Source organism: Callithrix jacchus, chromosome 5 (assembly GCF_049354715.1).
Source record: "Callithrix jacchus isolate 240 chromosome 5, calJac240_pri, whole genome shotgun sequence".
NCBI classification, from domain to species: domain Eukaryota; kingdom Metazoa; phylum Chordata; class Mammalia; order Primates; family Cebidae; genus Callithrix; species Callithrix jacchus.
The window spans coordinates 160,757,776-160,780,770 of record NC_133506.1 but is presented as its reverse complement, the minus strand read 5'-3'; the positions used below and the strand labels follow the sequence as shown (position 1 = coordinate 160,780,770).

At 36.6% G+C, this 22,995-nt stretch overlaps 1 protein-coding gene across 12 annotated transcripts in view; it reads left to right on the top strand.

Moving 5' to 3' along the window:
* VWA8 (von Willebrand factor A domain containing 8) overlaps positions 1-22,995 on the top strand; it is a 422,827-nt gene that overhangs the window by 282,909 nt on the left and 116,923 nt on the right. For all 12 annotated transcript variants that reach the window (XM_078375339.1, XM_054256828.2, XM_035303407.3 and 9 more), the window contains 8 exons: positions 7,897-8,005; positions 9,774-9,912; positions 12,052-12,251; positions 18,218-18,328; positions 19,251-19,315; positions 19,748-19,873; positions 20,918-21,027; positions 21,690-21,844. In XM_078375339.1, coding sequence (XP_078231465.1) covers positions 7,897-8,005; positions 9,774-9,912; positions 12,052-12,251; positions 18,218-18,328; positions 19,251-19,315; positions 19,748-19,873; positions 20,918-21,027; positions 21,690-21,844 — 1,015 coding nt within the window. The remainder of the gene's footprint in view (positions 1-7,896; positions 8,006-9,773; positions 9,913-12,051; positions 12,252-18,217; positions 18,329-19,250; positions 19,316-19,747; positions 19,874-20,917; positions 21,028-21,689; positions 21,845-22,995) is intronic.

Below are 22,995 nucleotides of genomic sequence, written 5' to 3'. Positions count from 1 at the left end.
ACGTGTTTGCATTCACATATTCTTCAAAATGAATAGAACAAATCTTTTTGAAATTTTCTTTTATATAGAATCCTTTACTTAGTACTAGGATCCTCAAAATCATGATAACTAATATCATTGCTTTAACAGATTATTCAATCATAAATCCCTGTGCATTACCTGTGCACCTGTAAGTTGCTATTAAGTTATTACGACTTAGAGAGTTGACCTCCTTTGTGGGGCTAATGGCTCCTATATTCAGAGAAGGAATAGACTACCAAGGACAGAGAGAAGGTGTGCTTCCTGTAGACTGGGTTCAAACAGATCTGGACCAACCTTTTTGGGGAGGCACTTGAGAGGATTCAGACTTGGAACAATGAATTAAGTTAATCCTTAACGTCCTTCCAACTCATAAGTTCTGTCATCTACTGACTATTTGAATAGGGAAGCCAAATAAGTAGTAACTTCCTCCCTTTACATGAGAGAGGTAACCCTTACTTTTGATGCATCCGCATATTTTAGTGGCACTCCTGATGAAAGTAGCTCAGATTGTGTTTTCATCTGTGTATCACCACAGTGTGTGTTACAGGATTGTACTTAGTATTTTTATCTTTTCAGAGCAGTGCCAGCTATGCACATTTGCAGACAGAAAGCTTCATCTCTTCTGATTTGTCCTTGAAAGGATATCTTCCTAGAATCGGTTTTCTGCTTTAAAAATTTACATAGTTGGCCATCAATAGCAGCGGCTACTTCTCTAACAGAGAATAACTATAGAGTCTTCAAAGTATCAGAGGCATCAAAAAGAACATCCGCGTGCTGCTCTTTGGAATACTTTTATTAGATTTATCTTTGAAAGTCAGAATGATTATCAGCTTACTCTTCATCCTACTAAAGTGAAATATTCCTTGTTTAAAGTTTTGTGCCTCTCTTTCATTTTTCCAAACAATTATATGCTGTAATTTTCTTTTCCTAGTCATAGTTGTTTCGAAATAAGTTCATGATGTTGATCATGGAGTTCTAAGGTCTACAGTTCTACTCCGAATGACTGATTTCATTTCAGAAAAGAGCTGTTAGTTTCAAAAATGATAAGGTCTACTTAATGACATCTCAAAAGTGTCATAAGCGGAGGAATGGTGATGAGTGTTATATTGTCATAGTCTTGGCCCTGTGTTCTCTTGGTATATTACGAGGTAGCTTCACAGCCATTCCATTTGTTTTGAGTTCATTTATGGGAATACAAAAAATAAGAAAATATTGAATCTACATAGAAATTTTCAAGACCTGTGAATCTTCTCTCATACAGGATCACAGAATGACTCTTGATCATTGAAGCATTTAAAAGTGATGTTTTATGAAAGCCTGTCTCCTAGCTGGATAGAAATCACCAATACCCACTATAGCTATCTTTTCTAAAGATATTCGCAAAGTAGGGTGCATCATTTGTTGAGTCTTGTAAGTGAAGGAAATGTTTGGACATGTAATTGGAATGCAACGGGAAAATTTACCATAGTAGTTTGCAAATTGCCATTGCAATGAGAAACAAGTACGTGAAAATGTTAGCAGTTATAATATAACCAAGCATTCTTTCATGTACCAGACACTTACCTAGTGGTAAACAACATATGGAGAGTAAGAATTATAAAGATGATGAAGACTCATTATCTGCCTTCAAAGATGTCACAATTAATTGGGAAAGCTGTCAAGGGAGAGGTGGACTTGTAGCCAGGGGTGGTGGTGCGTGCCTATAGTCTCAGCTTCTCAGGAGGCTGCGGCAGGACGATTTCTTGAGCCCAGAAGCTCCAGTCTGTAGAGCACAATGATTGCACCTGCAAATAGCCACTGCACTCCAGCTAGGCAACATAGCTAGACACTGTTTCTTTAAAAAGAGAGAGAGACAGAGAGAGAGAGAAGGAACCAAGAAGGAACCAAGACTCGGGATTGCATCCATCTGCCCCGGGGAAGAGTCAGTGAAGATAGAGAGGCTGAATCATTAAAGTATTATCCAGGCAAATAAAAAAGGGAAGAACACTAGAGACATTTTAAGAAAACATGGTGCATTTTGGAAACTAAAGGCCATTTGGCAACTAACTCAGGGTTAAGTGAGAGCATGCTGAGTAGTCAGGCTGAAAGGGAGGGGTCAGAGTTTCAATCAGAGAACAAAGGTTACCTTTCTAATTTAAAAGGACTCCATTTTGATTTTTCTAAATGTAATAAACTGAAAGGCAGTGAACCAAAAGGCAGGAAGACGTTTTGCAAAGCAGTTGCAGTAACCCAGGTGATGAAGAATGAGGCCACACTGTGGCCATGGCAATGAAAAAGAGGCACAACAGTAAGAAAGGATTAGGTGGCAGAACTGATGGATTCTGAATACTAGAGGTCCAAATGAGTAAGATGTAAGCCTTATGCTCAATCACTCTAGTAAGGAAAACGTGTAAAACTACCAACCTTATTATGCAAAGTTATATTCAAAGTGCTATATTCACAGTAGAGTTTTTATCCTGTGAGTCCTTCTAGTGAGAAATACAGGAAACTTTTCTCTGGGAAAGTTTTCAACAACTAGGAGAGTTTCAGTCCCATTTATTCTTGTTGTGGATGATTAGAAAAGGAAAGGACATAAGATTAGAAAATATGAAGATGCAGTTGATAAAGCAGATGGCAGAAAGAGAGAAGACATTTTTTCAGTGAAACGTGAAGAAAGATGAAGGAAAGGAAACCCTGGCCCCAGAGCTGTAGTCTGGCAACTTCTGTGAGGAGGAAGACAGCCAGAGATGTGTGGAGCAAGCTGACAACATCTGCCTTGGCACAGAGTGACGCTGGCCAGCAGCACTAAACTACAGTGTCATTCTGGGAATATTGGGGTGTATATTTGAGAAGTTCCTGCCAAGAATAGCAAATTTCCCAAAATCTTCCATTTCATACATCTAGATTACTCTGCATTTCTGTGATCTCTGCAGGACCTAGGTGGCAGAGGGATACAAGTCTAAGTTATGAAGTGGAAGCCATAATACCTAAATGCAGAGCCAAGCACAAAAAGGGAAAATGCATACAAATACTCACATACACATCATTTGCAGCAAAGCAAAATCTCCCGTGAGATGGTAGGGAAGAGACATTCAGAAGTGTCTAGCGCTTAAAGAAAGATATTACTGGGAATTAATAATGGTATCCATTGTAACTAACTTAAAAGTATGTAAAGAGGCATTTGTATTATCTCCCTTTAATGTGTTGGCTTTTTCTTTTAGCAGATATAAAATTATGTATAAGGGATTTCTTGGTTCACTTCTGACCTGCTCTCTCTAAAATTTTTTATCTCTCAGGTCTTTTGTGAAAATTACGGATTCTATAGACCTTTATTCTAAGAGTTTTATATGTGCATATTTATGTGGAAACCCAGAAGTGTAAGGAATTCATTTTTCCGAAAAAGGAATATAGAGGAGTGGGGAGTAATGCAGGGGGGAATGACATTTGAATTGGTACTTGGGAATAAGAGGGATTTCACCAAGGAGGCAAGAGCAGAAAGGAATGCTAGGCAGAGTTACTTGTCTCCTAGAAAATGCATAGCATGTTCAGGAATAGCAAGTAGCAGTTTAAGGTGCCAAGACATAGGTTATCCCCAGTCTCAGCTGAGACTGAGAGGAAGGGATAAGCACAGAGCCGGAAGTACTAGTCAGGGCTATTCTGTGAAAGGCTTCAGTGAACTTGGTTGGACAACCCAACTTAATTTTTGCCAGAAGTTAGATTCGAAACATCAGGAACGAGTGAGGCCTGCTAAGATTGGAGTTGTCATTTTCTCCTCGAAGATGGGAGTAATTGCTGAATTCTTGAGAGTTGGTAGAACAGCCCTGAAGGGTTCCATTATTCCCATGAAAATTAGTAGTTCTTGTGGTAAGGAAATGTTTTAGGAATTGTTGATAATAGGTATGTCAACAACTTCCACTTACATAATGCCCCTAGAAAGATCCAAATCTTTTTCATGTGTTTTCTCTCATATTCCAAAAATAGTCTTGGCAAATGTTCAGAGAAGGCAGAAATTTACCAGAATATGCCCTTTAAAACCCAGCTCACCTCTTTATGGAAGCAATCTTAGACAAATCTCTTGCATGTCATTCAGACTAGTCCTTGACTTTGGTGTCCATATGCATCATGTTACGAATTGTATGTGTGTTTAGAAAAAAAGGAAACCCTTTTTTGTTCTGTAACTTGCTCAAGTGCTATAATTTGACCTGCGTCACAATTGTGCCACTCGCCTTTCTTTCAGTCAGAACTTTTACTCCACATCCTTATTATCATTTCCATAGGGATTAGGAAACGCCAAACATACAAACTGAAATTCTTCACTGTTTTAAAAAAAAACATAAATTCATGAATGACATTGAAGATTAAAAAGTACTGCTATTTATGGGCCTTAAGTTCATCCTCCTTCCCCATCAAGTCAAGGCCACACATCATTCCAGCAAGGACTTTAACGAAGTTAAATAATACAAGTGAGAAGGTCTTAAACCATGGAAAATGTCATTATTGTTTTAATCAAATCAGATATTAAAACTGAAGTCTGGTGAGAGTTGGATGATGTAGTTCACTAAGGGAGTAGAGGACTTTGCTAACTGGTTATTTAGAGTTTTCCCTAAATTAATGTTGATTATGTTTCAAATTCCAAACCTTGCTCATGCACCAAAATATAATATAATGCCTCCCCTTTCCCCTGACTACTAACTTACCAAGAGAGAGAAAGTTAGCAATTGTCAAATTTTCCCACAGCTGATTTGGAGGGCTTAGTAGTAGAAAATGAATGAGGGGCTTGGGTTTCCTTCAGTTCTGCCAGCCTAGAGCCTACAGTAAAAGTTCAGAAACAATAATACCCCATGTTACCAAGCGACAGGATGGAGTCAGTTTGATTGTGTAACTCCAGGACACCCTGTGTTCCGTGTCTTTCAATTTAGTTGTTACTGCCAATAGCATCATGTTGTGTGGTTCTGGAATAGACTCTATATAGGGTGCCTGAAGGTCCTTCCCATACCCTGCCAACCAAACAGCCAGTGCTATTTTTATGTAGAGCCACGCAACATATAATTTCCATGACTGTTACTTAGAATGAGTCGGCAAGTTCAAACCTGATCTTATGAACATGCCTGGCCCTGTCAGCAAAGTCTGGAAGTTGAGCAAAGTTAATTTTTCTCAAATGCGTGAAGGGTTTTTTAAGGCATTTGAATGATAGTTGTGTAAAATTTATGACAGAATATATTAGATCAATGTTTTAGGCTATGTATCAACCAAAGATCATTTTTATTAATGGTCTCTCCTGAATTAAATTAAATTTCAAGATGTGAAGCTATTTCTGTTGTCTTCAAAGAACCAACTTGGGACGTATTCAGAGCTTCTTTTTATATCCTTAAATAAAGCTTGTAAAGCATGAGTATTATCGGGGCATCTGTTCTGTTGGTAAGTGTAGGTATTTTCATTCTGATTATTTGTTTTCACTCCAGAGTATCAACACAATGCAAGATTGTAAAACTTACCAATGATACTTCTCTCTGTTCACTGCCTTGATCATCACAGACAGCCCAAGCTGTAAGGAACTTTACAGATCCTTCCCTTTACTTCACAAATGAAGAAATTAATCTCAAGGAAAGTCAAAAAGAAAAAAAAAGAAATTAATATTTAGAGAAAACAGTGGACTTTCTCCTTCCGAAGTTTACGTAGCAAGCTAATAAAAGAACTAGGATTAAAACCCAAATCTCTTGCGGTCTGTTACATTATTTCTTCTCTGCTGACAGAATAGTAAATGCATCTCCTTTTATTTTGCTGTTTCTACATTTGGATCCCAGTTCCCCTTTGGTGAGTTACTGAAAGCAAGTGTAAAATACAGTTTATTCCCTAAACTAAAATCGCGATCCCAGTCTATGTTTTCAAGATCTGGCCTGTTCACACAGAAATGTACTTTTATTACATTCAAAAGAGCGAACACAGTAATTGTAAAACCCCTTCATTCTCCTAATTCAGTACCCTCCCCCACAGCTTCCTGCACACCTCCATTCTTTCCTGGTAAAAAGATGGAAGCAAGTGGGTCACCAATTGAGATAATTGTCCAGATATATAAAACATATTTTAGATGTTAGATTCAAAAGTACGTGTGTACCTTTGAGAGATTTATGTCATATGACTTAGAAGAATTTCAATGTAAATTTCTTTCCTCTTTTGATAAATGTTAGCATTCCAAAGGGGCAAAAAACATATTCTACTAGAATGTTTACTTCCATTATTTTATGCAAAAAATATCTTCGTCTTATGTAATCTTATTAAGCATATGGAAATATGTCAGACTACTTTCTTATTGTAAATAAAATTATTTCTAAATATAAACATGTTCTTTTAATGACCATCAGACTCATTCCAAGGATGCATTTCAGTTTGTAGCCATGTGCATATTATTTTCAGAGAGCTTTTAACTCTGAATCACTTTTTGTCTTAACCAATCATGAAATAAGAAATGTCTAAGGCATTAAATGACAAATCAATTGTTCCTATTTTCGAGAATCAAAGAAAAGATAGTATGATTAAAAAGTGAAGACTTGGCTAACACTTGTAATCCCAGCACTTTGGGAGGCTGAAGCAGGAGGATCACTTGAGTCCAGGAGTTTGAGACCAGCCTGGGCAACACAGCAAGACCCTGCTTCCACTAAAAATAAAAAATAAAAAAATTATCCAGGCATAGTTTTGCATGCCTGTAGTCCCTGCTACTCAGGAGGTGGAGGTGGGAGGATCATGAGTCCAGGAGTTGAAGGATGCAGTGAGCTGTGATTGCAGTACTGCCCTCCAGTCTGGGTGACAGAGTGAGACCCTGTCTCAAAGAAAAAAAAATGAAGACTTAAAAATAATTATCTGCTGTTTTGTACTTTAGTATTGCCACGTTGGTTTTGGCAAATCACTTATTTGAAAGTCATTTTAAATAAAAGGGACTCCAAATACAGAATAACTCCCATCAGAAATCAGGATATAGCTTCCTTGGTAGAGTTAGTGACTGAAAGTGGCCCCACAGGTGCTTCCGGATGCCAGTAATGCTCTACCTCGTTGGGTACTGGTTACACATGTGTGCAGAGCTGGCATATTTATGTGGACATTTTAGTATGTATTTTACATTTTAATTCAAAGTGAAAAAAATTAAGATGCCAAAATAAAGTTCGTGAAATTTGCCCTATACAATATACAATGTGGGACTAGTAGTATCGTGTACTCTTTATTATTGGATTCCAAATTTTAAAGAATAGGCTAGGCATGGTGGTTAACACCTGTAATCCCAGTACTTTGGGAGGCTGAGGTGGGTGGATCACCTGAGGTTGGGAGTTTGAGACAAGCCTGACCAACGTGGAGAAACCCCATCTCTACTAAAAATACAAAATTAGCCAGGCGTGGTGGTGCATGCCTGTAATCCCAGCTACTCAGAAGGGCCGAGGCAGGAGAATTGCTTGAACCTGGGAGGCGGAGGTTGTGGTAAGCTGAGATTGTGCCACTGCGTTCCATCCTGGGCAACAAGAGCAAAACTCCATCTCAAAAAAAGAAAAAAATTGATAGATTGCTCCAATTTAAAAAAAAAAGTTTTTCTGTACTCTACCAGAAATTTAGATGTTAAACTACTCCAATTCAAGGTAGTATGTATGTAAATCAATTATATTTGTCATTAAGGTAAAAGCAGGACCTTGACTTACCTTCTGAGTTTCAGAAATGTGGAATCTTTGTGGTCTTAAAGTATATTCTAAACATGATTTTATACACTGTCTTTTAATAAAATGAAGAATAACTCACTTCTAAGTAAAGCGTTCTTCAGATTTATTTGTGTGGTTGATAATAGATGGCTTGTTATTTTTTTCCTATGACTTGGATACAAGAAGAAATATTTACTTTGCAAATCATCCTTAACAGGTTGCCTCTGCCAGAACAGACATTCATGGGCTACTGGACAATTGGCCAGGCAAGAAGTGGGATGCAAAAACTCTTGTGTCCAGTGGAAACTCATCATATAGACATAAAGGTTAATATCATTTTCTCTTAAAATACTGAACCTTATAAATTTTGCTGTATCTTCCCTGGGGGTAATCCAAACAATCTCAGAAATGATTTGTTCTGATGTTATTTTAGCTCCTGCTCTAACTTTCAAATCAGACTGGCCTCTCAGTAGACAATTCCTAAAGGGTAGATAGAATTTCTAAAAAGCTAAATTGGATAATGAGAGTCAGGTATGTTATATATTTTCCTAGGAAAGTTACACTGTGATAATTACCTTTACTTTGTATGTGCTAATAGGATTAAAACTTTGTGTTTTTTTTATTTTGGGCCTTTTTTTAGCCACATATTGTTGCCAGGTTCGGTCTTCATGTGAAAGGTAGAGGAAAGAAGTATCAGTCTAGTTGCAATAGAAGTCTTGCTAGGTATTTCCAGCAGAAAGGGATTCACTGTGAGAAAACAGATGCTTATAAAGTCATTAGAAAGGGCAGCAGGAACAGAAGTGGAGGGGCAACACTGGACTTGTAATTTCAAGATCAGTATTTCTGCTTCTGCTGTCATCCCTGCTGCTGAGGGCAGCACAGTAGTGCAGTGTCAGCAAACATTTTCTCTAAAGGACCAAACAGTCAATACCTCAGGCTTTGTGGCCACATAGATTCTGCCGCAACCACTGGACTCTGCCGTACAGTGCAAAAGCAGCCATGGCAGTACATAGACAAATGGATGTGGCCGTGTTTCACTAAAATTTTATTTAGAAAAACAGGCTGTGGGTCAGCCCTGGCCTGCAGGCCATAGTTTGTCAACCCTTGTAGTAGGACACAAACACACCCAGACATGTGCTAATCTGACCGTTCACTTTTGTCAGAGCTCCGTTGCCTGCTGTCACTGCAGGAAGGTGGCCACTATCTCCTTTCTGCCTTCCACATCTCATTCAAGTGCATTTAATTGGCTAAACCTAAATCATTTCCAGAACCCTTTCTAAAGGGAGGATGAGAAATGCAGTTTCTTACTTCCCTATCCCACAAGATATGAACTAGATACGAGAGGGGTGGTGGATGGGGGACATGGATGCCAGTATCTAGTCCAAACATTTTTGATCAATTAAGGACCGCAGGGCATGCAAATCACTGGAGTTTTGCTTACTTCTATAGCGTTCTTTCAGGAAGTCTTATCTAAGTACCCAGAACTAATATCCATAACATTATTAAGTTCATTCATCTGCTTATTACTTATGTTGAGTAATTATCACCATGTGTGAAATACTCTTTCATAAGTGACACTAGTGTTTATCAGTAATTTTGGTTTGTTTTATTTTTTAATTTCAAATGCCACACGTTTCTGCATTTAATTTAAAATACCCAGGTTTAACCATTACATTTCTGTGCAATGACATAAAAATTCTTCTTTACAATGGAAATATATCACGCTCTGGCTCATTCATTCGCAAATTATTCCCCTGGTTTGGACAGCTCTGGGTTCTGATACTTGTAGTTCAAAACTGGCTCTCGCCTTAGGAAGGAATGAAGAAATGAGAAATCCTATGGGATTTTACATCTGGTATATTTTGTGAGTAAAAAGAAAAATGAGAAATTAAATAACACAGCTCATGTGGAAGCATTTATAAATGTAAGTGTATTATATTATTATTGTTATGAGTACTAAGCCTGTCGATAAACTGAGAAAAGGTATAACAAGATATTAAATACTTGAATGTCAAGTTTATGTTTTGGAAGAACTTTATTCTACATTTTGGTGACAACCAAAATTTCTTAACTGAGATAACTGTTTTATTACAGGGGCCAGCACTTATAAATATCCAGGAGTATCCAATAGAAAGACATGAAGAAAGATCCCTAAACTTTACTGAAGAGTGCGCCTCCTGGAGAATACCACTGGATGAAATTAATATAATCTGTGACATTGCTACATTATATGGTATGTCTGCTTAATCTTTTGATCTTTCCCTCCTGCATATGTTTTTTGAAAAGAGGGATTAAAATAATCTCTAGACATGAAAAGTTTATGATAGACTTGGTGTCTGTCATTCTTGGATTAAATAGCAATTATATGTAATTTAGAACTAATTTCCTCTAACAACCTAACAAAACGCTATTGTGGAATCCACATAAGCACTGCTGAGTTTGTATGCATATGTCTGTTTCTCATTACAGTTGTAGCACAAAGTTAAACACACCCAGGCATGTGCTAAAAATAGAAGGGAAAAAGAAAAAGGAGAAACATTGGGTTTTTTGGCTTGGATTCCAGTTTGGTGATTACATGAACCATGAAAGTAGGGCTGGAGTGACTTACAGTCATTAAACTTCTCATTGTAAAGAATGGCAAATAAAGGATGTGAATTTTTGGCATCCACACTTCTGGGCTGTTACCGTTACCTACTGATTCATGCAGTGGGCCCTGGGTACATTTCAGCGGAAGTTCCTCAACTGCTGTAGGTACTAAGGTGATATAAACTGAAGTGGTAGCTGGGGGAAGGGAGAGAATCTCTAACTTGACTAATATGAGAATTGTTGAGACAAAAATTGATATCTTGTTTTTGTGCCGGTAAGTTCTATTGATATAGTTTATTCCTCAAATCTGCTATTTGAAATAAAAATATGTGCTTTTAAAAATGTACAGTTTTTTTGAAAAAGATTGGTAAAAGATACATATGAATCGTGTATCTATATGTTTAAGACAAAAACTGAACTGTATTTAATGGCAGCAAAAAGAGAAAACATTAAATGTGTTTCTTAAGTACATTTCTGTTAACACTTTTACCATATTCCCAGGTCCCTAAGTTATGCAGGAAGGTTCTCAATAAATTGAATAGAACTTATTTGAGTTGATAATGGAAGTATTATAAAAGATCCATAAATTATAAACTCTATGGTTCTGATAATTGAAACTTTAACATCTACCGTTCACATCGTCTCCTAAATATTTGTCTTTTTCAGTCCTTCTGTTGACTTGTATTTCTTTTCAGTTAGCTTATTTATTTAAATTTACGATATCTTTATATAGAATATGATATGTATAATATGATATCATAATATATATAATATATTGATATGGTACACACGCACACACACACAGACACACACGTGTTCCAGATTTTTCAGGGTAGTCCCAAATTTAAATGATGTATTTTATTGTCATATCTTGTGTCTTAATTTGGGGTTCAGAAAAATATGAGCACTATAAAATAGATACCTGGGCGATGGGTGATGCTGGTAGCACTTATTAGGCAAAAGCAGCTTTATCCTTTGCCTCAACGGAGCCCACATAAGAGATTATGAGAAACTTAGTCCACAGTCTAGCTACTCTAAGGGAGGACCTCAAACCAGCACCATTAGCCGTCTCCTGGGAGTTGTTGGAAAGCAGAATCTGAAACCTGACCCCAACCCTCCTGAAGCAGAGTCTGTGGTTTTGTTAGATCTCCAGGTGATTCATAGGCACTGGAAATTTGAAGAAGCACTGACTTCTCCAGATGGAAGGAAATGGACTTAGGTACCCAGATTGAGAAGACAGGGATTTTATAATAAGAAATACTTAAATTTGAACAAAAGCTTGGAAAATAAGACCCATAGAGCTAAGATTTTTTAAAAATTGAATTACTTATTTACAGCAAGAAAATTTTAAACAGCTGGTACTATCTGGAAAATGTAAGATTAGCAGATAGAAGACGTTGACCAACCAGTGACTAACAAGAGAACAAGAGACCAGACCTTCACTGTAGCATCAAGCACGTTGCTGTCACACAAGGAAGAATTTCCTGACATTGAGGATTGTTTAATATCAAATGGTTTCATCACAGGATATTGTGACATTCTTTGGGGAACAAATAGATAATCAATTTTTTCTGATACATAGGTGTGACCCTCTCTCTACAGTTAGGGTCAAAACTAAGCTGCTTCTGATGGTCTTTTCTGCCTAATGAAGCCATGAGACAAACCATCTGCTGAGTTCCAGCTCTGTGTTCCAAATGTGTATTCATGATTCAGTTTTCACTAGACCTCTTGACCAGTTAGAAAACTGTTTGCAAACCACAAAATTAACACCTTTTTGTCATTTCAGAAAATGAGCAAAATACTCTTTGTGTAGTGACATGCAATCCCGTTTCCCTGTATTTTATGAATATGGCTGGGAAAAGTGGCTACTTTGTGGATCTTTTTGATATCTTCCCAAGAACAGCCAGTGGCGTTTGGCACCCTTTTGTGACAGTGGCACCGCTGGGAAGTCCCCTCAAAGGTCAAGTGATTCTCCATGAGCAGCAGGTAATGCACACCAGGCTACAGTTTTGTGAAGAATAACTTACATGGGAGACAAGAGTGATTAGAAACCGGTAACTGAAAAGATGCGCTTTCAGGGCGAGCGAGGAGAGGAGCTGGAGGGATGGGTCAGGAGTTGCATTTTATCAGTACCACAAAGGCAGGCTAGTATCGTCCTTTCTACGACGACTTCAACATGACCTGTAAATCTAGAAACAGGTAAGCCAGGGGTTTTCAACCTCGACACTATTGACACCTGAGTCAGATGATTCTTTGTTGCGAGGCTTACGCTCCCTTTGGGGAGATAGACAAGTAAACCAACAAATAAACATACCAGTTTCAGGTAATGATGATTGTTTTGTTTGGAAACAAGGTAATGTCCAAGGGAGTGATGGGGATGGGGTAAGAAGAATTGAGAAGGTGAATGGTATTAAAATGAGTGCTGGTATTTCTCCTTTTAGGAGATGACATTTTATCTGAGACCCGAATGATACATTTTGGTAGAGACAGCCACGTAAATACACCAAATGGAATGTAATGAGATTCATCAGTATCTAATGATGCTCAAGTTATATCCATCATTACCATGGATTAGTACACTAAGATTGTACTAATGACAAGCACAGATGCCCAGAGTCAGGCGAAAAATAATTCCAAACAAAACATATAGATCAGAAGACAGATTGCGTTTTAATTAGTGAGACTTCTAAAGGTCTAAGTTAATCTATACAATACCAATAGAAAGGAGCCTCATGTTTTTGTATGCCTATTATCTATCTAGTATATACCAAGTTCTTAATGAATACACTAAGCATATTCATTCAACACATAAATATCATATGCCACCTACTGGGGATACTGCAGTGACCAAAAATACCCAAAAACTCTTGTCCTCAAAAACTTACATTCTGACATGGGAAGATAGATAATAATCAAAATAAATAATTATACCTTAAATTAGCAGGTGAGAAGCAAGAGGGAATAAGACTGCAATTTAAAATAAGGTAGCCACGGATTGCCTAATTGAAAGGGGGATATTTAAACAAAGACTTGAGAGATGAAGAGAAGAGGTATCAGAATAAGAGAGTTCTAGGCAAATGGAATAGTGGATTTAAAGACCCAAAGGCTAGAAACATGTCTCTTCATCTTTAAAGGAGAGTAGTGGGGAAGACTGAATAAGAGGGAAGTAGGAGAAGGTGAGATAAAGAGGTTACGCTGTGGATTGGACTAGGGGCAAAGTGAAGGGGATAGTGGGAAGCAGGTTGTGTAGAGCAGAGGTCCCCAACCCACAGGCCACAGACCAGTACTGGTTCCTGGCCTGTTAGGAGCTGGGCCCCACAGCAGTAGGTAAGTGGTGGGCAAGTGAACGTTGCTGCCTGAGCTCCACCCCCTTTCACATCAGCTACAGCATTGCATTTTCACAGGAGCATGACCCCTATTGTGAACCGCACATGCGAGATCTAGGTCGTGGGCTCCTGTGAGAATCTAACTAATACCTGATGATTTTAGGTAGAACAGTTTCATCCTGAAACCTTCCCACAGCTCCCACCCAACCTCCCCAGTCAGTGGGAAAATTGTATTCCACGGAAGTGGTCCCTGGTGCCCAAAAGGTTGGAGACCACCGGTATCGAGTCTTGCAGCCCATTGACGTTTCTGGGTCGTGACTATGAGTAAAAGGGGAAGACATTAGAAAGCTTTGAGCAGGGAGCTAGCAGGACTAAAGGGTTTCTCTGGGTGCTCTGTGTGAATAGTCTGGATTTGCTAAGGTACAAAGAGGGAGGCTCGTTAAGAGAATGGTGGTTTGGAGGAGGATGGGCTCACAAGCAATGGCAGAGTTTAGCTGTATTTTGCAGGTAGAACCAACAGAACTTCCTAACAATTCCAACGTATGGGGTGAGAGAGAGAGTAAAGGGCAACTGTAAGGTTTAGGGGCTGAGCAACTTGAAGTGGCCCTTGACTAAGATGAAGACGGAATCAGTTTGGGAGGGAAGCTCAGATGATATTAGATTTAATTTGAGATGTCTATTAAATATCCGAGTAGATGATAAGACTGGAGTTCAGTGGAGAGCTCCTAACAGGAAATATAAGTTTGGGATTCATTGACAAATAAATGTTCTTCAAAGCCATGAGACTGAAAGAAGTCACCAAGGGAGTGAATGTAAGTGGAGAACAGAAGTCCAGACACTAAGCCTTGGGGCAGTAAAATATTAAGAAATCAGAGAGATGAGGAAGAATCAATGACAGAGTTTGAAAATGAATGACCAGTGATGGGTAAACTGAAGAATGTGTTATCCAGAAGGCAAGTGATGAATGTCTCAAGGATAATAATCAATTGTTAAATGTGGACGACGTCACATGTAAGAGATTGCTTACATTATCTCATGTTATTCTTCCAACTGTCCAGTGACGTAGCTCTAAGCCATATTTACACGTGAGAGGACTGAGGCTCAGAGTTCCAATAACTTGTCTGGCAAGTACATAGTAGACCTGAGATTCGTAGCATATTGGATTGACCCTACCAGAATTAAACTTCACCTACTCTCTCACTCACTACAGATTTGGGGGAAAAGATTAGTTTGAAAGCTTTATTAAAAAGTATTCATAATAGGAAAATATTTTTTAAATGCAGTGTTGTTACTTATGAATATTTAAAGAGCAAAGTACTACTAAGAAAATATTTTTACTAATCAAGAGGTAAGTATTGCATAATATGTCAGTAGTTCATTAAAGAAATTACAACTTTAACTTTAGGTCTTGCCTCCAGAAATTATCATAAATTTTGAGTTAATAAGATTTTTTCTAATATCGCTTTCACATTTTTTACTTTTACTTTCTCCTAGGAGCAGAGGTGATAAATATCCAGATATTGTTCACAAAAGTTTATCTCCTGAAAATTGGAATGAGGGTTTTATTTTATAGATTTTCAGCAAAGTATAGATGCCTAAAAAGTAAATGATGTCTTGGTGATTTGTAATTTAGTAAATCAGTCAAATTTGGATGAGACTAAATTTGGAGTATTTAAACAGTCCTGCCACACTTTTAACTGTCAAATTAGCCAATTCTTTAATAAAAGTACTAGATTTTTAGCTTCTCAGCAATTTTATTTTCTCAAAAGATCAAATTATTTGGTAATATTGCTGATTAATACTCTATTCAATTTCAATTACTTTCATGAAAGAAAATCTGATTTTAAGTGTTAAGCTGTGCTTGACTTCCGTAGCCAGCACCTTGCCTCCTTGTGTGCTGCCTTACTTATCCCTTTGGCCACAGTTTCAAGTTTTCCAGAAACCCTTCAAAACCCTGAGCAGACCTGCAAAACTTACCTGGATACTTCCTCTCTACCTGTCCTCTAAACTGCCTTCTCTTCCCAGAGAGTACCCTCTTAACTGTCTATTTCATAATATACCCTTGTCAGGGTGTCAGACCTGTAAAACTCCATGTGAACAGCACACAGCTGTGAAATTTAACAACTGATAAATAACTCTAGTGGAATGAAAAATAAATGGACTGCCATCAATTCCTTTTTCTTCATTCTACCCTAACTGAAAATATAGCAAAAATATTGTAGAGAAGTACTTCCATGAATTCGGCTATTCCTTGTTTTTTTAACATAAAGCTTTGCTACAGATGCATGTCCCTGGTTAGTGTTAAAAGTTGTTCAAAAATTCCTTGCTAAAATAAAATCTTAAGTGAGGAAAGGGAAACTTTGCCATGCCTAAAAATAAAGACCCTCCCCTCCCCCTACTCCCCACGAGATTATGTATTACATCTGTACAAAGTTTAGAATTTCAGATTTAGGGACATGGAGGTCATCCAGAGGTTACTTTTCTCCCAGTCAAACACAAACATAATAAAATTGCTCACTTGCGTCTCTCCCTGCCCCCCTTAAAGGAGTGCCAAAGCCACAGTTACATGTACTCATGTGTGACGCAAAATCCTATTTTTAAACCCAGACAGAATCTATCATTAGTCATTTACAGAAGGAAACCATTAACATCTAAAAGGATGGAGCAACAGAACTCCTTCATGTTGCCAATTGCTTATAAACTAATTCTAAGTACAGCAATGGCTGGAAATACATGTTTTCTGTCACTTAGAAAGATACAGTTTTTCAGTTCACATATGCCATGTTGTGGACATATAAGTTTTAGACCCTAACAAGGTAGAAAAATGGAAGACTATACTAACTGATTTTTCTGTTTGATCACATTTGTTTAATCAACTGCTCATTCTTCTGCTTACTCATTTTTGGGCATGAAACATTTTTAGGACTTCCTTTTGCTTACAAAGGCTAATATTATCCCAAAATTGCTCAAGTGCTAAGAATTCATTTTAATGTTGTACATATTTATTATATAAGAAAGATCTTTCCCGTCAAAAAATATTTAATCTGTTACAGAGATTGTAAATTTTTAACTTTATTTTTTTCTTAAGGAAAACTCTAAGGTATTATTACCATTTTCAAAACTGTCATGTACTGGTGAATGATACTTGTTATATGTTAATCTTTAAAAGAATATTTCTAATACACATTCTTAGTGGAGAATTATATCTCATACAGAATGATGCATTCTAAGGGTGAGGTTTATGAAAAAACTGAAAGCTTTGTCAACATGCTTAGCAAAACCTTTTAATACCGCTGAAATTCAGAGTATATGGTATGAAGCGAGTTATATGGTGCAAATACTATTTTAATTCTTGAGCACTTGCACAAAATTAACTTGTAAAGTAAAATTAAAGCCACACTGAAATGCTAGCTTTGCAGATGAGTCATTAAATTTTTTACATTTCTGTTTATTTCTCTAGCTAAATTACATGACAGAAGGCAAGGATCATGGTTAATTCATTGTTGTATTCTTTATATATTGAATATAAGCTGCTCAATAAATATTGTAGAAGAAATGAACAAACATTTGACATGTTATTTTTTCTATATTTTTCAAGGTTTATATTAATTCGTTATGTGCTTTGTGACTTTATTTTCTCCAGAAGAAATTCTTCTTGAAATGAAAAATTCACAAGAGTTAGAATAACTAGAGGGGCCCCAAATTTAAAATAAAATAAAACAAAGAAAGAAAAGACACATGCTTAACAATGAGGTCTGAAAAATAACTTGCTGGTGCCTTTTTGCAAACCTGTAGTCTAATCTCAAACTGCTTTATATTTTAACTAAAAAAGCCAACTTCTTTGTATCCCTTTAAAATATTTAATTTTTCTGGCTTTCTCAAAGTTAAGTTTTTATTTTATGTGTTTCAGTTCATGTATTTCAACATATAAGATTTATTTATTTTCTTTAAAACCATATCCTAATTACTGAGAGATTATATCATTGCTTAGCTATGATCGATAATGCGGCAGAAGTCTTGTTTGTACACTATTATAGCACCAGTTATGAAGGTTCTTCAAGCTTGGTGAGTTTCTAAATGAAAGAACACTCATGACTAGCTAGTTTCTTGGAGTCTTTCATGTTTCTTGCCAACTCATCTTTTTATCTATATTATACCTATTTTCTAAATTGAACCAAATCAGATAAATGATTTTTTTAGGTAAGTGAGATTTAATTATGCACAATATAAGAGAGCTTTCAACAGAGCATTTTCTAAGTATGATTTTGGTACAAGTAGATGACCTTCTTAAAATCATCAATCCTTGTAATTTCCTTACTACTAGACAATAAAACAGAATCTTGGTTCAGCTAGCTTATATTTAAAAGGGGATGGTTTTTACATAAAATATTTAAAGAGAATACCTTCTGCATCACATATTTAGAAATGTCTTCCTAAAACCACCAAAAATTGTAAATTCTTCATTAAGAAAAATCATTTAATGTATTTGTGATATCTCTTAAGCATTAGAATATCGTCTTGTCTTTGATGTGTCACTATAACCTTCACTGTCAGGTTGCCAAGGGATGCTCCTTTAACAAAAAAAAGAGCAAGTCTTGAGCTTTTCACTGTTTTCATCATTTGCAGAGTAATGCTGTCCTGTTGTTAGATACCACCGGCCGAGCCCTTCGTCGTCTCATTCTCCCTTCAGAGGAGTTTACAACTAAGAAACCTTCCTGGTGGAGCAAAGAAGAAGCTGTAAGAAACACCACATTTGTCCAGCAAATTGCCAAGGATTTCTGTTGCTTTCTAACCAGAAAGATGCGTCCATGTCCATCCCTTTAAGTGCTTCTTATTTGTTGTAATGCACAAGAGAATTTCTTGTTGTGCACATGCAGATTTTAACATGGTATATGTAACTATAGATGCATGTATAATTAAATATCATTGACTTCTTTTTATGACATAATACTTGCATGGAGATTTGCCAGGACTGGACTAACAATAAGAGAAAATGAGAAACTATTTGAATATGGTAATTTTTAACAAATTTCTAATCATAGAGTCAGTTTAACTTGTTTTCCAGTTACATAGTTATGTTTTAGATTTATATGATAAAACCATGAGTATAACACTTAATTTCCTCTATTAGAAAAATAAGTGTTTTAGTTTATTAACTAAATTATATGAGGAAGCAAACAGTTTAGGCCAACACAAAAGCAATTTATTCTGCCATTCAGAAAAAATAATGGATATAAAATAAGGTTTACCCTCTGCCCTGCAAGTCAACATACTTAGGTCTTAAAAGATCATGAAAAAAGTGATTTTTTTAATGTCATAAATGTATCCTAATCTAAGAAACAAAGTATCTCCTATGTGTTTATCTTATGGTATAAATTTCATGGTTAATTATCAGATAGCCTGTTATTTCTTAACAATGTTTGATGTAATTTTTAAAAATTTATTCGAAAGAGGTTTAAGCATAGTTCAGTAAATTTTTATATATAGTTTAATCTATTTTACCATAAGAGTCTTAGAGTAGATAAATAGATAGCATCTTTGAGAATTACATGTTTCACAAGTTGAAGAACTTTATTTTATTTAAGGGAAAGTAGTTAAAAAGAGACATGACTGTATCTGACATATTTAATGTTAATATCTTGTTTTGTTTTGTCTTTAGGAAACTTATAAAATGTGTAAAGAATTTTCAAGCAAAAACTGGCTAGTATTCTACAAAGAAAAAGGGTGAGCTCTTTATAATAGAAGATTGAAACTGGAGTTCTTATTTGGTCCATTCTATTTCCTGTTTTGATTATACTTGTTTACTATAAAATGAATATAAGCAAATTATGAATGTTTTAATATAAAAGTAACTTTGCCCACATTGCAGAATATTGAGAAACAGACATAAGAAAAGCTAGTGCTCACAATTCCGTGACATGGCCACTACTAACGTGGCAATGGTCACTACTTTCCATTATTTTTACTCATTCACAGCCTGATATAGTTTAGAATGTTGTATCTCCATTTTTTTCAATTAACATTTTTCTATATTATTACTTAGTCTTAAAAACATTCTTTTTAAGGATTGCATAATGTATCATGAAATGATTATGCCAAATTACTCAACCATTATCCTCACCATTTCCTTTCAGATACAGTTTTCTTCTTTTCTAGGAACAGCCTGATCGTGCTGGATGTTCTAGAAGGGCAAACTCACACCATCTCACTTCCCATTAACCTCAAGACAGTTTTCCTTGTAGCAGAGGACAAATGGCTTCTGGTGGAGAGCAAAACAAGTCAGTGAGTGTCTTTATATAGTGTATCATGGAGTATGCCATAGCTCAATCTTATTTACCAATTGTCCAGCATCTTTACTGTTCTGTCTTTCTCGTGTCTGTCTTTTAACAATTTCCGTGTCTGGCAGCATCTCTATATATGAGACTTATTAGAAGAGAGGAGGGGAGAAAAAACAAATGTCATTTTTCAGAAAATGACATTGAAATTAGCAGTAAAAATCATGACTTTGCATACGATCCGTATTTATTTGGGCTTTTTCCTAGTTGCACATTGAGAATTCACTGTATTCTTGCCAAACTGGAGGTACTTCAAAGTAGATTTCCCATCGACTTTGAAGTAGTCTCCATGCTAGAGCTGTTGCCTTTTTATAAATTCACAGAGTTCACACCTTAGAAGTTTCTCTTTTTATCTTGTGTATTCTGGTTTGGTTGTGATTATGTCTGTGTTGTCTGACCCATTGGACTGTTGCACTTCTTGATGAAAGGCAGTGTATGACAGTCACCTTTGAGTACCTTCCCTCATGCACAACTCTACTAGCTAAGTGCAGACTCTTTCTGCCCCTCTGCTGACAAGCAGAAGTAGCTCATTGCAGAGGACTTCTGCCTATATATACATCCATATTTTAGAAATGTTAAAAATAAGTAGATCAAGGAGACTACAGTGGTGCAGAGGGCATCTGTCTCTTAGCTGATCACAAATCCGAAGTCATACTTCCCCTTCCTGGCTGATCAAAGACTTTTATCAAGAGAGGACTCCATGATAATAAGAGTGTGCCCCATTAGAGTTGCTTTTTTTTCCCTGACAACCCTTTCTCTTATAGGAAGTGTTGGATTTTGCTTCACGTTCATTACTGTATTGCTGGTGTGCACTGCTCTTTAACACAGTGTTGATAAGTTACTTATTAATTCATGATGAAACTCAAAAACTGCAAATTACACTGGAACTATAAAAAAGAGGCTTAGGAGAATCTAATTTTTCTTAGACTGGCCTTATGACTGTTAGAAAAAGAAAAACTTCACTTAAGCTAGATGTTTTGTTTGTTTGCAGGAAATACCTTTTAACTAAGCCTGCACACATCGAATCTGAGGGCAGTGGGGTTTGCCAGTTGTATGTGCTGAAAGAGGAGCCTCCCAGCACAGGGTTTGGAGTTACACAAGGTAAATACTGTGTCATCCGTGTTTGTGGGTGTGAGAGTGCATGCTCGTACACATACTGTCCTCTAGAATCGTTTAAGAACAAAACACCAGCCTATGTTAAGTTTACACCAAAAGAAAGAATTTAGTCACTAGGCCAGAAATAGTAAATAAGAATCTGCTATCTTTCAGATTGTCATAAGGAAGTTCACCCTTGTAAGCTCTGTCTTTGAATTTTTTTAACTGACTGATCAGTATTTTTGCTTACATTTAGGTTCCAAGTCTAATTTAGGATAACATCTTTTTTCCACAGACCATTGGAATTTCTACTTAATTTATCACAGTTTCGAGGGATGAATAGTACTTACGGAAAAATCTAAAACATACCATTGCCAACACTGGGCTGGGTCAGTTTCACATCTCTTTTCTACAGGGAGCTACTAATAATAATATTATTCCTAATAAAATTTTGAATTTTATAAATATTTAAAATCACTTTGGGAAGATGCCTTTATTATAAAAATGGCATTTCTCAAACAAAACCCCATGAATATAATTTAAAGTGTTTCCTCCTTTTTAACTTGTTCTTTTCCGTTTGACTTGTTAAGAATAAAATATTGCAAAAAATTAATTCCTGGAACATTTCAGCGGCATATGGTGTCTAATGTTTGTCTGATACTTTTCAGAAACAGAGTTCAGCATACCTCATAAAATTTCCAGTGATCAGCTATCATCTGAACGTCTAAGTTCAGCTGTGGAACAAAAGATCGCCTCTCCCAACCGAATTCTCTCAGATGAGAACAGTTACGCTACAATAGTGGTTGGTTTCCCAGATCTCATGGTAAGCATCAGTTTTAAAAATTATTGGATAAATATTTCTTCCCCTCAATTTGATCTATAATCTGTAAGCCTGTTTGAGGGGTAATAAAAAACATAATAATTTTCTGGTAAACATTTTGGATCAAGTCTGCATTCCAACTCAGTTACTAGAAAACATGTTATACCTAAATAGTTTCATTACGCTTTAAAAATTAAAATTGGAAGTGTAACGCAATGGTAGAATTTAGTAGGAAAAACAAGTATTCTCCATATGTGGGAGTTCATATAATACAGTTTATTATATGTAAATAATAATTAAGGTAAAAATGCTTAACCTTCTGATGATGCCTTTTTTAGCATGTCTTCTAGAATTTTTTAAGTTAATTATTTTTCCATCTACGCATTCTATATATTTATTAACTTTTATTTTAGGTTCAAGTGTACGTGTGCAGGTTTGTTATATAGGTAATTCGCTTGTCACGGGGGTTTGGTGTACAGACGGTTTGGTTATCCAGGTTACAGGAATAGTAACTTACAGGTAGTTTTTCAATCCTCACCCTCCTCCGACTCTTCACCCTCAAGCAGGTGTCAGTGTCTGTTGTTTCCTTCTTTGTGTCCATATGTCCTCGATGTTTCACTCTCACTTGTAAGTGAGAACATGTGATATTTGGTGCTTTGTTCCTGTGTGAAGTTAAATTTGTTGGGTTGTCATTATTGTAGATTAAATTTTTCAATAGTCATGAAGATAAGTTTCATTTTCCATTGAGTTTTGCTCTGATTTATCATATCTTTGCAGCATCCAGGTTATACTACAATGGTTAATTGTCTCAATTGATTTTTCTCTTAGATGGGCCCTTCTGTTATCCACTGTTATCTATAAAGGAGAAGCTATTTGAATTGACTTTACGTGAAACTAGGCAACATCTTCCTCTGATGGAAATGTGGGAAAATTAATTATAAAACTTATTTCAGGCCGGGCGCAGTGGCTCAAGCCTGTAATCCCAGCACTTTGGGAGGCCGAGGCGGGTGGATCACGAGGTCAACAGATCGAAACCATCCTGGTCAACATGGTGAAACCCCGTCTCTACTAAAAATACAAAAAATTAGCTGGGCACGGTGGTGCGTGCCTGTAATCCCAGCTGCTCGGGGGCTGAGGCAGGAGAATTGCCTGAA